The sequence below is a fragment of the Sarcophilus harrisii genome, chromosome 1, assembly GCF_902635505.1.
Source record: "Sarcophilus harrisii chromosome 1, mSarHar1.11, whole genome shotgun sequence".
Classification (NCBI taxonomy): domain Eukaryota; kingdom Metazoa; phylum Chordata; class Mammalia; order Dasyuromorphia; family Dasyuridae; genus Sarcophilus; species Sarcophilus harrisii.
Window position 1 is genome coordinate 79,558,646 of NC_045426.1, and position 14,290 is coordinate 79,572,935.

General features: G+C 32.8%; 1 protein-coding gene across 4 annotated transcripts in view; it reads left to right on the forward strand.

The window, feature by feature from the left end:
- Positions 1-14,290, forward strand: part of SFMBT1 (Scm like with four mbt domains 1) — a 170,991-nt gene that overhangs the window by 102,057 nt on the left and 54,644 nt on the right. For all 4 annotated transcript variants that reach the window (XM_031957430.1, XM_003762561.4, XM_031957441.1 and 1 more), the window contains exon 2: positions 6,920-7,080. In XM_031957430.1, the coding sequence (XP_031813290.1) occupies positions 7,053-7,080 (28 nt within the window). In that variant the 5' untranslated portion in view covers positions 6,920-7,052. The remainder of the gene's footprint in view (positions 1-6,919; positions 7,081-14,290) is intronic.

The following is a 14,290-nucleotide window of genomic DNA, read 5'->3' on the forward strand; positions in this document are numbered from 1 at the left end:
CTTTCGATTTTACAGAAACACAATTGTCCTTTTTATCTCCTTTTATTCTCTATTCTTTGGTAAGGAGTTCTTTCCATAGATGCAAAAGATTTCTCCTACCTTGTTCCTCAAATATGTTAATTAAGTGACTTTTAAAATATAAGTCATTTGACCATTCGCAACTTAGTAAGTTATATGGTTCAAATTTAATTTCTTCGAGAATGCTCTCTAGTTTTCCCAGTAATTTTAGTCAAATAGTAACTTCCCTCACTACTATTGTCATTTGCTTCATTGTTCCATTTGCTTCATTTTTCCTAATATGTTCCACTAATTAACTTTTCCATTTTTTAACCAGTCTCTTGACTTTTTAGAAGCCAAGATGTGACCTAATGTTTTTCTGTATCACTAACACATCTTGTCAGCCAGGAATTTCCTTATCAGCTGACTCTCTCTATATATGCAGAACTAGAAAATTTCACAACATTCCCTACCCTCAGGAGATTATAGTCTGCTGGCTACTGGGGGAAAACAACACAATTAGATATACAATACAAAACAAATACTTTAATTACTATAAAATGTTTTTGTTTTTTTTTAAAGCTGGATAGGCTAATGATAAGGGAGAATCAGGATAAATCTTATAAAGGAGGGGCATTTGAACTGATACAGTGGCCTATCCTGTATACTCTAGACACTGTTCTGTCATCTCCCACCCCTTGTGTCTTACATAAACTGTTTGCCTCCCCTCCTTGCAAAGTGGAAGGATGTAGTAAGAAATGGAGCTGAAAGTAGTAGCATGGCACCAGATTCCAATAGGAAGAGCTGAATGCCAAGACAAGTTAGCAAATGTTAATTAAATCTTTACTGTGTGCTAGGCACTTGTACCATCATGGGATCTTTTTATTAGTTTAGGTGATCTCAGTTTTATATTGACATGGCTTAGCAATTCACAATTAATTTACCTTCAATTATTTAAGTATTAAAAAGCATTATAATTGTATTTGTATGTCTTGAATGTGTAAAATATCATAGGGTGGGTTTTTTTTTGGACATTTTAATACAGGATTTATTTATATAATTTTCTTTTTTTTTTTCTTCTTATTGCTGCATAGAAATGGTGATGATTTTTGTGAATTTATGTGGTGATGAATTTTTTGGACTATGCCAGATTGAGTGTGGATATTATGACTTACTTTCTTGCTTGCTTGTTTACTTGCTTGCTTGCATTTATTAGGATAGCTCCCTTGAAAAATGCCAGCTTTTATTTTAAGGAGTCATTTTTTTTAAAAAATCATTTAAAAATGCTTTTCTGTGCTCTTTATTTTCAGGGTTTTAAATTTTAACAAATGCTATTTTGGGGAGGTTAAAATTTTTTCTACATCTATAGGTATGATCATAGAGTTTTTTATCATTTTTGTTTTAAATATGATATGCTGTTTTTTTTCCCTTAATGTTGATTCATCCTTTTTTGTACTCATGTAAATGGGTCTGTAAGTGAGGGGTGGGGGGGGGGGGGGGGGGAAGAAGCCCAATTCTCTTTGATTGTCTTTTGGCTAGAATTTTATTTCCAATTTTTACATCACTTTTCTGTGATATGTGACTTAAAGGATTCTGACAGTGTGCTTTTCTTAGTTATTGAGAATGATTTTTGTAGCAAAGGTTAGCACATATATTAATTGATCCTTCATGAATTTAGCTGCAATGCCATTTGGTTTATGTATGGTCAGTTATGATGATGAAGTCCTGGGTCACTAGATGGGATTGGCAGAGAAAGCCTGAAGTACTGATAAGATTACTCCCTGAGGGAAGCAGGAAAGGGCATTGATGGGGAATAAGCTCTGCCTTATAGTCCCAGCCTGGTGGAGAGTTTGTGTAATCCCACTTTTTACTGTATTCACTCAGAAAGCCAAGTTATGTCAAACCCCTGGGGTTAAATTTCCCCTATAAATTTGTATGTAGTTCATGCCATCCTTGCTGAATCCCTTTGATGTTAGCCTGCCATGGCATTATATTCATGGTATCCTCACTCCTCTTTCTTCTCCCTCATCCCTCCTCCTCCTGCCCTCCCCATGCCTATTATGATGTCATTTTCCTTCTTATAGCTGACTCACTCTTTTAGGGTGCTAAACTCATCTGTGAATTTAAGCCTACCAGTCAGTAGCATTCTTCCACTTCTTGGTATATTCCTTTTCTCTTGGTTAATTGTGACTTGTCTTTTCCATTGTTAACTATATGTTCTCTCAAATCTATTTAATATTTACCATTCCTGCTATCTGGTGTCCATTGTATCTCTTTGGCAAAAAGAATGGCCATTGTGAATTCTTCACATGGTTAAACCCCAACATATGGTGCCAAACCCTAACATTTGGTGCCAGCTGTTTTCCTACATCTCATCATTTGGTACTAAACCTAAAACACATCAGTGATATTGGTTCATTGTTTGTCTTGACTTTAAGCAAATAAAGTTTATTTCTCGTGACGTCATAAAATTTTTTTGCCTTGTCTATTTGCATTTTTGTAATTTATATTCTTTGAATTGCCTGAGAGTAAATTTTGTTTCTTGATTTTCATTTTCATTTTGTATGTCTTTTTTAGATGGTTCTATAGTGTTTAGCATTTCATTTGATTTTAGTCTCTTAGTCTCCTTTTTTACTTTCACAACTAATTTTAGATATTGTCGAATAGCTAAATTCCTAAATGTATTTTATTTGAAAGATTATTAAATAATATTGATTCTGAAGACAGAGATATAGGAAGTATAAGGATGAACTGTAGTAACAAGGGTACTTACAGACTTCTCTACAAAGCCAAATCCCTAAAACAATAATGCTGAAAAGAAAATAAACAAAATCCACAAATGGACAAATCAAATTTTAATATTCAAGCAGAGAACCCTTCAAATAAACTCAACATATAATAAATAAATTGAGCAAATGTTCTCTTTCAGCTTTGGAGGATATATTTTATTGAGTTTTAAAAATTATTTATTTAGCTATATATTTTAAAAGAATATGACAAATTTAACACAGTTTCAAAGTTGGCTGACTTATGTTTGCCTCTAGATTTCCTTTTGGTCTCTTTATAAAAAAACTACAATATACTCTTCTTTTTTACTTGTATTTTTTTTTTCTTTTGCACATCATCATTATATCTCCAACTCCTCTAGTAATCTCCCCTCCCTTGGGAAAAAAAATCCTACAGAGAACTTTTAAAAATCCTATATTAAGAAGATATGAATAGCAAAATCAGTTACTATTTTTATCCCAGCAACAAAGCAGAAAAGAACCTGCAGAAAAATTGAGGAGGAAAAATTACTTCAAATACAATAACAATCAAAGAATAAAACAACATTTTTTGGACAATAAAAGAGATAAATAATATCAAAATGAACTGGTAAAGTAGTATGAAATGAAGGAAGACAGTAAAACTGCTTTATATGAACTGATAAAAGGGTATCAATGAAAGTGAATTAAGTTTCCATAAATCAGATCTAGATATTTTACTGTTTTTTTTCTTCCCCTCTCCCCCCCCCCCCCCCCCCACTGTATAGAAAGACAAGGCAGTCTGGCAATAAAGAGACAAACCCCACAAATGTTTCACAACTGAATGGTTTCATCAGTTTACTTCTCTTGGTTTTATTAAGATAATGAACCAATGATTCATTCCTTACAGTCTAGGTGACAGTGTGAGTTTTTTGTAAAATTGGTTAGTTTGGGAATTTGTTTTAGTCTAAAAGCTCCATTTGGGAGCAAAATTCTTAATTTTTAAAATATGTTGGCATTACCTCAATTGATCCTATGAATAATTAGTATTTGTATTTTTTAAATAAATAATAGCTATACCTAATATCTTAACATTTATATAACATTTACAATATACCTGGCACTATGCTAAGGAACTAATTTGCTCAGGGTCATTCAGCTAGTAAGTGTCTGAGATTAAATTTGAACTTGTCTTTATAATTCCAGGCCCAGGTCCCTATCTACTTTGTTATCTAGTTGCCCCTACACCTGCCTATCAAAATCAAGTGTTGAATATCTGTGTTGAGTTGATAAGCTATCAAGACTACATGTGAACTAAATTGAAAGGTTAATTTTGCTGGATGTGATATTTTCAGCCACAAACCTAGTTTTTTGGATTATCAGTAAATATGATTCCAGGACCTGCTTTCTTTTATTGTGGTTGCTGATAAGTCTAATTGTAGTTCCAGTGTATTTGAATTTTATTTTGTTTTGTTTCTTGCATAATTTTCTCTTGGAACTTAGGGTTTCAAAAGTTGGTAATAATATTCCTGTGTGTTTTCCATGAAGAATCTCATTGAGGTGGTGATCAGTGGATTTTTCCTATTTCTACTTTCCTGTCATGTTCTATCACTCAAAGACAATTTTCTTAGATTATTTCCTCCATTATTGTGTCAAGGTTTTTTTTGTTGGTCACAGCTTTCAGGCAGTCCAATTATTCTTATATTTTCTCTTGATCTGTTCTCCAGATCTGTCATTTTTCTTATAAGATAGTTCACATTCTGTCCTATTTTCTAATTCTTTTCAATGTTTTGTTATTTCTTGGTCTCCATAAGTTCATTGGCTTCCTTTTGCCTGATCCTAATTTTCAAAGAAATATTTTCATATTTGAGACTCTGTAGTTCCTTTTTTAGTTGGTTAACTTTTTTTTTTTGGGTAATTTTCTTGTTTTCTTGGATGGTTTTTATTTATTTGTTTTTTAAGTTTTTCCTCTATGTCTTTTATTTGGTTTTGAAATTCTTTTTTGAGTTCTTCTATAAATTCTCACTGGGCAGGGAACCATTTCATTGTACTCTTTGAAGTAGAAGCAGTTTTTTTTTCAGTGTCTTCCTCTGAAGATGAAATCCAGTCTTCCCTGTTTCCATAGTAGATTTCTGTGATGGGGTTCTTTGCTGGTTCATTTTTTTTTTTTTTAAATAAGAGGTGTTAGTGTAAGCACCTTTGGGGGGATGGTGCCTCAGGTTTTCCTTCAGCTTTCCCCTCTGACTAGGAGCCCCCAAACCAAGAGCCTCCATCCTTTTGCAAGTGCCCACAGCCAGCCCTGTCTCTGCCCAGCTGATTCTGCACTCACCAGGTAACTGGTTCCAGAGTTGCGTCTCAGCAGCACAGCTGGGCCTGGTGCACGTAATCAGCTGAGATTCCCTCAAGTTTTTCCAGACTCAGAGCCCTCCTACACTACAAATAGTCTGGGAAGTGAAAATCTCTGTGTTCCTGCTGAGGCTCCAGCCACACTCAGCTCACCCCAGGGGTTTGCACTTGATGTTTCTGCCAGAAGTGTTTGAACTTCATACAGTTTAATCCTCCACTCAGCATTTTCAGATCTTCTTGAGTTGTACCAGGAGGACCCTGTTCTGCTCCAAATCTTGATTTTTTTTTTTTTTACCAGTCTATGTTTGCTGTGAGGTGCAAATTTGTGGGGTTTTTTGTTTTGTTTTGTTTTGTTTTGTTTTGTTTTTTTTTTTTGTAGAGGAAATGGGAGAGCTTGAAATTTATTATCCTATTGTACCATCTTCCAAGAATCCTTCCCTCCTCCTCCATATTGGACATTTCAAACTGAATATACCAGACACATTTTAAACTTTGCATGCTCCAAATAGGATTTATTCTCTTCAAATTCTCCCTTCTATCTCAATACTATTGCTGTCAAGGGCAGCAGCATCTTTTGAATCTTAGTCATCATCTTGTGTTATCCTCAATTCACTCTTTTTCTTAATGCATATGCATTTCAAATCTTGAAGTTTATAACTCCACAGTATTTCTATATCCAAGATTGTGTGGATGAGGATTTAACAATCAGCTCTTCCTCCCCACCTCCCCCATTATGTATAATAGTCTTTATGGCTTAATCTGTTCTAAACATTTTCTCCATCACTTTAAAGTTTAGATAGTGAACACATTTTATGGATTTCCAAAAGTAAATGTTCACACTAAAAATTTTATGATTGGTTGTTGAGAGCCAATATAAGCTAACTTCTGCACAGACCTACTTGTTTCTGACTTTTTCCACTCGGTCACCTCCTTACTTAGTCCTCATCATTTCTCATCTATTTTTTGACTTTTAAAGGATTTATAAGCCAGCCCCAATCTTTCTTTCTAACCTTATTAATCATTATACACCTATGCTATGTTTCACCTTTTTTTTTTTTTTAAATTTAATAGCCTTTTATTTACAGGTTATATGTATGGGTAACTCTACAGCATTGACAATTGCCAAACCTCTTATTCCAATTTTTCCCCTCGCACCCCCTCCCCCAGATAGGGGAGATGACCAGTAGATGTTAAATGTATTAAAATATAAATTAGATACACAATAAGTATACATGACCAAACCGTTATTTTTCAGCCTTTTCTTAATTTCTTATTTTACTTCATCTGCCATCTCTGTGCTTTTGCATTGGCTGACTTCATGATTACAGCATATTTCTGTTTACCAACCATATTGAATCCCCCAACTCTTCCGCAACATAGTTTTTGAAGTTTTTTCAGTCTATATTGAGCTGAAGAGTGGTTTCATTTCCCACAACATAGTTATGACACCACCATCTATAGGATTTTCTTTCTCTTCTGATCCCCAGTTACTTATGTTCTTGTTCACTACTTCATATTTATTTTTGTTTATTTTGCATACACACACAGAGTACATATACACACATGTATATATACAAGGTATTTCAAAAGTGCAATTTTAAGCAAATAGAGCTTAATACATAGAAATGGGCATTATAAATATGTTTGTATTGTGTGTGTATTGTATGGGTAGTCTTACAGTAGAATGTAAGCTTTCTGAAGAGAAAGGTCTATTTCATTTTTGTCTTTATATTTTTGATATCTAGAATTTCTTGGTATATAGTACGAGCTTATTAAATACTTTTCCATTGATATCTGAGGCTTCATCCTGTAAACTTGTTTTTATTTTTCAGCATTTTCACTTAAACCAATATGGATGCCTGCTGACCAGAAGGAAGAGAACTACGGATTAGCATCAGATGGTGACTGTGTCTTCTTACAATTTCTGTGCCTGTGTCTGAGAGAGATAGCCTCAGTGCTGTGGAAATGAACGGAGAACAGCAATTTGACACAGGTATTAATATTAACACTCTATTAAAGTGTTTTTTCTTGGTAACATTTATGAACAGGTAGAACCTATCTAGTACAGTATAATTTTTATCCCTTATTTTTAGCATCTAAATATTGTATAGCATGCTGAAGGTGATAGAGTCAAAATAGTATAGCAGAAACACTTTTAATTCCTAGTGATTTTTAAGGCAAATGGCAAAATAAGCCTGTGTGATGGGAAACATCCTATCTTATAGAAATAAAGTTCCTGTGTATCAGATTTGTTTTTCCTCTGAGAAAAGAAAATCTTTTGGGTGTAAGAACAAATCAGCTTACAGCAAGTATGTTATTTCACCATATTTTTCTCTTTTGCCCACTGCAAAATAATATAAATCAGTATGTAGTGTAAAAAGCCTTGGAATTGAAGTCATGACCTAGGTTTGAGTTGTAGCTCTGCCAATTAAATGTTACTATTTTTCAGATTAGTCTGAAGTAGTTATGAGAATCTTTAACAAGTTTTTAATGTCCTTTTTAGTTGTGAGTCTTCCATGATCTGGTTAAACTAATCCATGTTAGATAGAATGATAGAATAAAATAAATAGAATCACTTATTCCTTCTACAGTGAATTCAGTGTGTGGTTCACAGTCTTCCCCAATTCCTGACTTCATATGAGAGGATTTCAAAACTCATTTTTGTATCCTTAGATACTCTATTTTCATAATTCCTTATTCTACTTTATTCCCATGATGTACTCCTTTATTCCATTTCAGCTACACATTGTCATGCTCTTGATGTTGACAACAACCACAGACATTTCAGTTCAATATTCACAAACTCCAAAATTCCTTTATCTGATTGTTGTCTTTTTCATGACTTAATGACCCCTTAGCCTGTTTTTTCCCCCTTACCATGACTTTCCAATCTCTATACCTCTCACTTCTTTTCTAGATTATCACCTCTGTATAATCTACATTCTTTCTTCTCTACCTCAACTCTTAGGTGAATCACTTAATTCTATATTGTCTTCTGCTCTGGAATTCCTTGCCCCTTTGTCCTGTTGCCAGTCATAACTTGTCAAATTCTAGTCATGGATTACATTCACTATCTGCTTCCTTTACTTCTATTGATGTGGAGCCTGATAAAAATGGCAAAAAAAAAAAAAAAAAAAATGCCAGTTAGCCCCAGTACAAATGTATGCTATCTATTCTCAACTTGGCCTTCACAGAAGTGAGGTTGCCATTCTGCTCCTTTATTTTGTCCTGAGCTTCTAGTAGATCTAAGCAATTTTCTTTTCTTTTTTTTTCCTGAGGCATTTGGGATTCTGTTCCTTTATTTTGTCCTGAGCTTTTAGTAGATCTGGGCAATTTTCTTTTTTCTTTTTTTTCCTGAGACATTTGGGGTTAAGTGACTTTGTCCAGGATCACACAGCTAAGAAGTATTGTGTCTGAGGCTGGATTTGAACTTAGGTTGTCCTGACTTCAGGGCCAGCACTCTATCCACTGCACCAAATAGCTGCCCCCAATCTGGGCAATTTTCATTTATCAGACTTTTTTTAAAAAGTAGTTTTTAGAGAGTCTAGTGGTTTTAAAATTATCTTTTCTTGCTCTTTTCACCAAATTAGTTTTTTTTTTTTTTTTGATATCAGATATCTTCCTTTTTTTCTTTTTTACTCTGTTGATTTTGTTTTACTATTCCTTGATGTTTCATGGAATCTTGATTTCTATTTGGTCTATCCCAGTTGTCAGTGAATTTTTTACTTATGTAAATTTACCATTTTCTCTTCTAAGTAACATATTCTCTTTCCATTTATTTCCTCCGCAATTTTGATTTCATCTTTTATTTCTTCCTTCATTTGAGATATATATATGGAAAAGTCATTTCCTTCCCACAAATCTCTGCTTGCAAATATTATGGAATTATTCTCTTCTTTTATGATAGATATTTGCAAATTTTAGATCTCTTATAATTTTTTATAGGGGCTTGTATCTTCTCCTAGCTCATTACTGCAGTTACAATTTTCATGGAATTTATTTTAGAACCAAACTCTACTTTTTGGGGAAGTATTTGGTTTTGACCTGTGTTGACTATATTCTTACAATGACCTCTGCTTCAAAATAGCTAAATGGCACAGTGAATAGAGAATTGGGCCTGGAATCAGAAGTATTAGGTTCAAATCCAGTTTCAGACACTTGCTGTGTGATTGTAGATAAGTAACTTTAACTTTTATTTATCTCAGTTTCCTGTGTTTTAAAGTGCATTTAGTTTGCAGAGTTATTTTGAAGATCAAATGATATATTTGTAAACCACTTAGCATGGTTCTGAGTATATAATAGGTACTATATAAATTCTTTTTCCATTCCTTATTTCCCTTCCCTTCCCCTTCAGTTCTTAGTATTTTACCTCTCACTTTTAGTTCTATACTCTGGAACTGTGCTGTGGGCAACAAAGCTGATAATTGAGACCTATCCTGGTAACATATGGAAGTTTAAGTTCCTTTATGCTGGATCAGGAACCTCTTCTTAACTTGATGTCCCCAGTACTTTCCATATTCCATCAGGACTGAGAGAATTGAATCAAGAAAAACCTTGACATACCATTGAGTCATAAACTCCAGGTACCTTATCTCAATCCTTGCTGGGATAATTCCCCCTCCTTTTGAGTATTGCCCTTCATCTCACTGTCTTCTGCCCTCCACTTTCTTAACACCCTGTTCTGTCAGGATTAAGTTATAATCCTTTCCTGGAATTATGGCTTGTCTGCCCACCCAGTGTCCTCACCCCCTGATGTGCCTTTGTTTCCCCTATAACATTGTATACTCAGGTTGTGTATTCTGTTTGCAAACCCTGGTCAGCTAAAAACCCTATATAGGTTCCTCGACTCAGTTCCTTGAGGCTGAATAATTTTGAACATGAATTTCATTCAGTTGGCTAATCTAAACTCTCCACATTAAAGATTAAAAATCAATCTCTGTCTTGGCTCAGTTTCGCTGGCATTACAAGGTCTAGTCCCTATAACTATAATTTATACTTTGTAATATAAATTCATATTTATTAATTTATTATGTACATTTATTTCCTTATATAAAAGGTGAAGTTAGTTTTGGGATTAAAATGTGAATTTTGATGTGTAAAAAAGTAAATAAAATATACCAAAATGTGCTCATATTCACTAATGAAAAGGAATTTTATTATTTTTTATTCTGAATTTAATGAACACTTCAAAAAAGAAAAAAAATAGAACAGAAAAGGTTGATAACATGTGGAAATGCAAATCTCATATATAACTTGCTTAAAAAAAAAAAAGATATTTTACACAGATGAGAAAGAACATTACAAGAAGGTAAAATGGGGAAGATAATGGCAATCCCAAAGATGAAAACTTCTCAGTCTAATAAAAAGGGTAAAGTATGAGAATTAAAATTTGACAAAAATATATAATTTTTTCTTAGTATTTTTTATTTTATTTAGTTTCATTGTTGAAATAGATATAAAAATTTAAGTTAGCCATTCCTTTTTTTAATTTAATTTAATTTTTTTTTTAGAATAGCTAGTTTCTTTTATTTTTTTTTATTATTTTTTTTATTATAGCTTTTTATTTACAAGTTATATGCATGGGTAATTTTACAGCATTGACAATTGCCAAACCTTTTGTTCCAATTTTTCCCCTCCTTCCTCCCCCATCCCCTCCCCACAATGGCAAGTTGACCAATACATGTTAAGTATGTTAAAGCATATGTCCTAACAGTTATTTTGCTGAACAAAAAAAATCGGAGTTTAAAATAGTGTACTATTAGCCTGTGAAAGAAATCAAAAATGCAGGCAGAGTTAGCTATTCCTTTTAAGCAGCATCATTAATAGGAAAATAATTGAGAAAAACAAAATGTATTGCTTATCTTAGTAAATGTGTGAAGGTTTTAATTTTTCCATTAAAAGAAAAAATTAATAAGTGAATCAAGATAAAGTACTTATCAGTATGCTGCTTGCTGGATATACATTTAATATAAAAAGCTATAGTTTGTTGAACAATAAGAGTTTGGTCTAATATATTCTCATCATAAGGGCTGATATTCATAAAGAGCTTTAAGATCTGCAAAATACTTTACATTGTATACTCTTCACAATTATTCTGTGTGGTAAATAACTGCAGATTAGTCACTCCTCTATTTTATAGATGAAGAAACAGATTCAGAGTGGTTAAGGGACTTGACTAGAGTCATCATATCTACAATACAAATTTTAAAAACTTTTTTAAACCCAGGAATGGCATTAGTAATATATAAGAAAGTAAAACTCAAAGTAGATAGAACTGAAAGACAAATGAATTTTTAAATAATCATGAAAAGCACAAATGAAAAAAAAGTAGTAGTTCTCAATCTATTGCATACTGAACGTTAAAATTCATAAAAACATTAATTCTGATGTGAGAAGCCAATAGTAAAACATTCAGTAATATTGGGAGGATACTAATATTCTATTATGAGAATATCATAAATAAAATGATAAATTATAAAGAAATTACAGGTCTGAACTATTTCCTTAATAAATTGGAATTAATAGATACATGGAGAGAACTCAATGAATGAAACTGAGAATTCTTTCTTTCTTAAATGGAATTGAATTGAAACATTCTTTCAAATACACCTAGAATACTTAAAAGAATGATCATGTTTTCACTAGTCCATAAGGAAGCCCTACAAACATTCAGAAAGGCAGAAATTACATATACTGTATTTCCAGACAACAGTGGAAAACTACATGGAAGTATAAAACTACATGGAAACTGAAAAACAATTTGATAATGACTCAATTCTATTAAAAAAAAAAATCTGTTGGATGATATACTGTTTAAAAGGTAATGACAATAATATCATCTATCAAAATTTATAAGATAAGGCCAAAGATGTTCTTAGAGATAAGTTTATATCCTGTCTATATTAGAAATAAAAAAGTGGAAAAAAGAAAGTTTTTCCCTAAGTTCCCTGCTAGAAAAAAAAAAAAAAACTCTTAATTCTCTGGACAGTTTATTGTTTCTTTTTTCTTTTTTGGGGGGGTTGGGGGGCTTCTTTTTTCCCTTCTTACCTTCCTTATCACCCTAGATGATAAAATTTTTTCATTGTTAACTCAGCATAATTAGGAGAAAACCTTATTCAAAATAATACTAAAGTTCTTTTATGCATTTTACATGTCACTTATTTTATTTTCTTGAATTCTAGGAATTGTACAAAATTAGGTTATATCTTCCATGTGGATTATTTTCTTTTACTTGTGTAGGAAATTAAAATGTCTTACATTAATTTTTGAAATCCTGTTTGCTTCCAGATTAACCATTCATACCAATTTTGGAATGTGCCTGTTTAGTATAAACTTCCTAAGATTGTTTTCTTAAGAAAGTTTTAATTAGTAAACCTAGAGAAGATACGGTTTAATTTATGGTTGATTTTTATCTTTAAAATTATCAAATGGAAGAAATGAACAATTTCCATTTTATGTAACATAGTATTTTAATTAGGGATTAACATACTGCTATATTTGATTTTTTATTCTAATTAAATATTACTATGAAAGCTGAACACATTGATTTTGAAGTGGAGGAAGTATATGCCTGTGTCTTACAAGGAGAGAAGAGAGAAAATAGGGGAGAGGAGAGAGGGGCAAGTTTTTTTTGGACTAGGTAAAAGAGGCCACTTTTTTACCTTATTCTTAATCACTGATTGATTAATCAAACTCAAACTGAGACCTGTTAAAGGCCTTAGCTTAAAAAAGGCCAATGTTTCCCACTGCATCCAAGGCCAACTCCAGTCATCCTGATGTATATCTTGTCACTGGACTCAGATGGCTCTTGAGGAACAAAAGAGGCTGGTGACTTTGCACAGTTCTGTCTCACTTAAAGCCAAAAAGTGGCTTTGGCCAAGGAATTGCATTTTCATGACATATCACCTCATTGATATCATGTCATGGTCCTCATCAAAAAAAATTTTTTTTGTACATGAAATTGCAACCTTATTATGTACAACTTAAACTGTTTTTTTTATTTTTAACTTTAAAAATTTTTTATTTAAATTTTTTTTAATTTTTAAAGTTTTTTATTTTCAAAACATATGCATGAACAATTTGACAACATTCATTGACCCTGCATAGCCTTGTTTCAGATTTTCTTCTCCTTCTCCCCTAGATGGCAAGCAGTCATATTAAACATGTTAAAATATATGTTAAATCTAACATGTAAACATAAACACATTTATACAGTTCTCTTGCTGCATAAGAAAAATCAAATAAAAAAAAGAAAGTAAATAAATGAGAGAACAAAATGCAAAGTGAACAGCAACAAAAGGAGTGAGAATGTTATATTGTAATCTACATTCAGTTCCCATAGTTCTCTCTCTGGGTACAGATGGCATTCTTCATCACAAGATCATTGGAACTGGCATCAGTCATCTCATTGTTGGAAAGAGTCATGTTCATCAGAATTGATCATTGTATAATATTGATATTGCCATGTACAAAGATCTCCTGATTCTGTTCATTTCACTTAGCATCAGTTTGTATAAATCTCTCCAGGCCTTTCTGAAATCATCCTGCTGGACCATTTCTTACAAAACAATAATATTCCATAACATTCATATCCCATAATTTATTCAGCCATTCTCCAACTGATGGGCATCCTTTCAGTTTCTAGTTTCTTGTCACTACAAAGAGGGCTGCCACAAACATTTTTGCACTTGTGGGTCCCTTTCCCTCCTTTAAGATCTCTTTGGGATATAAGAGCAGTAGAAATACTGCTGGTTGAAAGGGTACACACAGTTTGATAACTTTTTGAGCATAGTTCCAAATCGTTCTCCAGAATGGCTGGATCCGTTCACAGTTCCACCAACAATGTATTAGTGTCCTAGTTTTCCCACATCCCCTCCAAAGTTCGTCCTTGTCTTTTCCTGTCATCTTAGCCAATCTGAGAGTTGTAGTGGTATCTCAGAGTTGTCTTAATTTACATTTCTTTGATCAGTAGAGCATCTTCTCATATGATTAGAAACGGTTTTATTTTCTTCATCTGAAAAATACGACAATTCTTAATGATGCCATATTGTGCTTTTGTGATCACTAATTCCTTTGCTCTAGATGCTTACACACCATAGTATTACTTATATCTTTTAGGATTTTCTCAGATTTTGGAATTTAGGCAAAAATGTGATGACCTCTGCTTTCAAGTATCATTTGTCTGTTAGTCCTCATATACTATT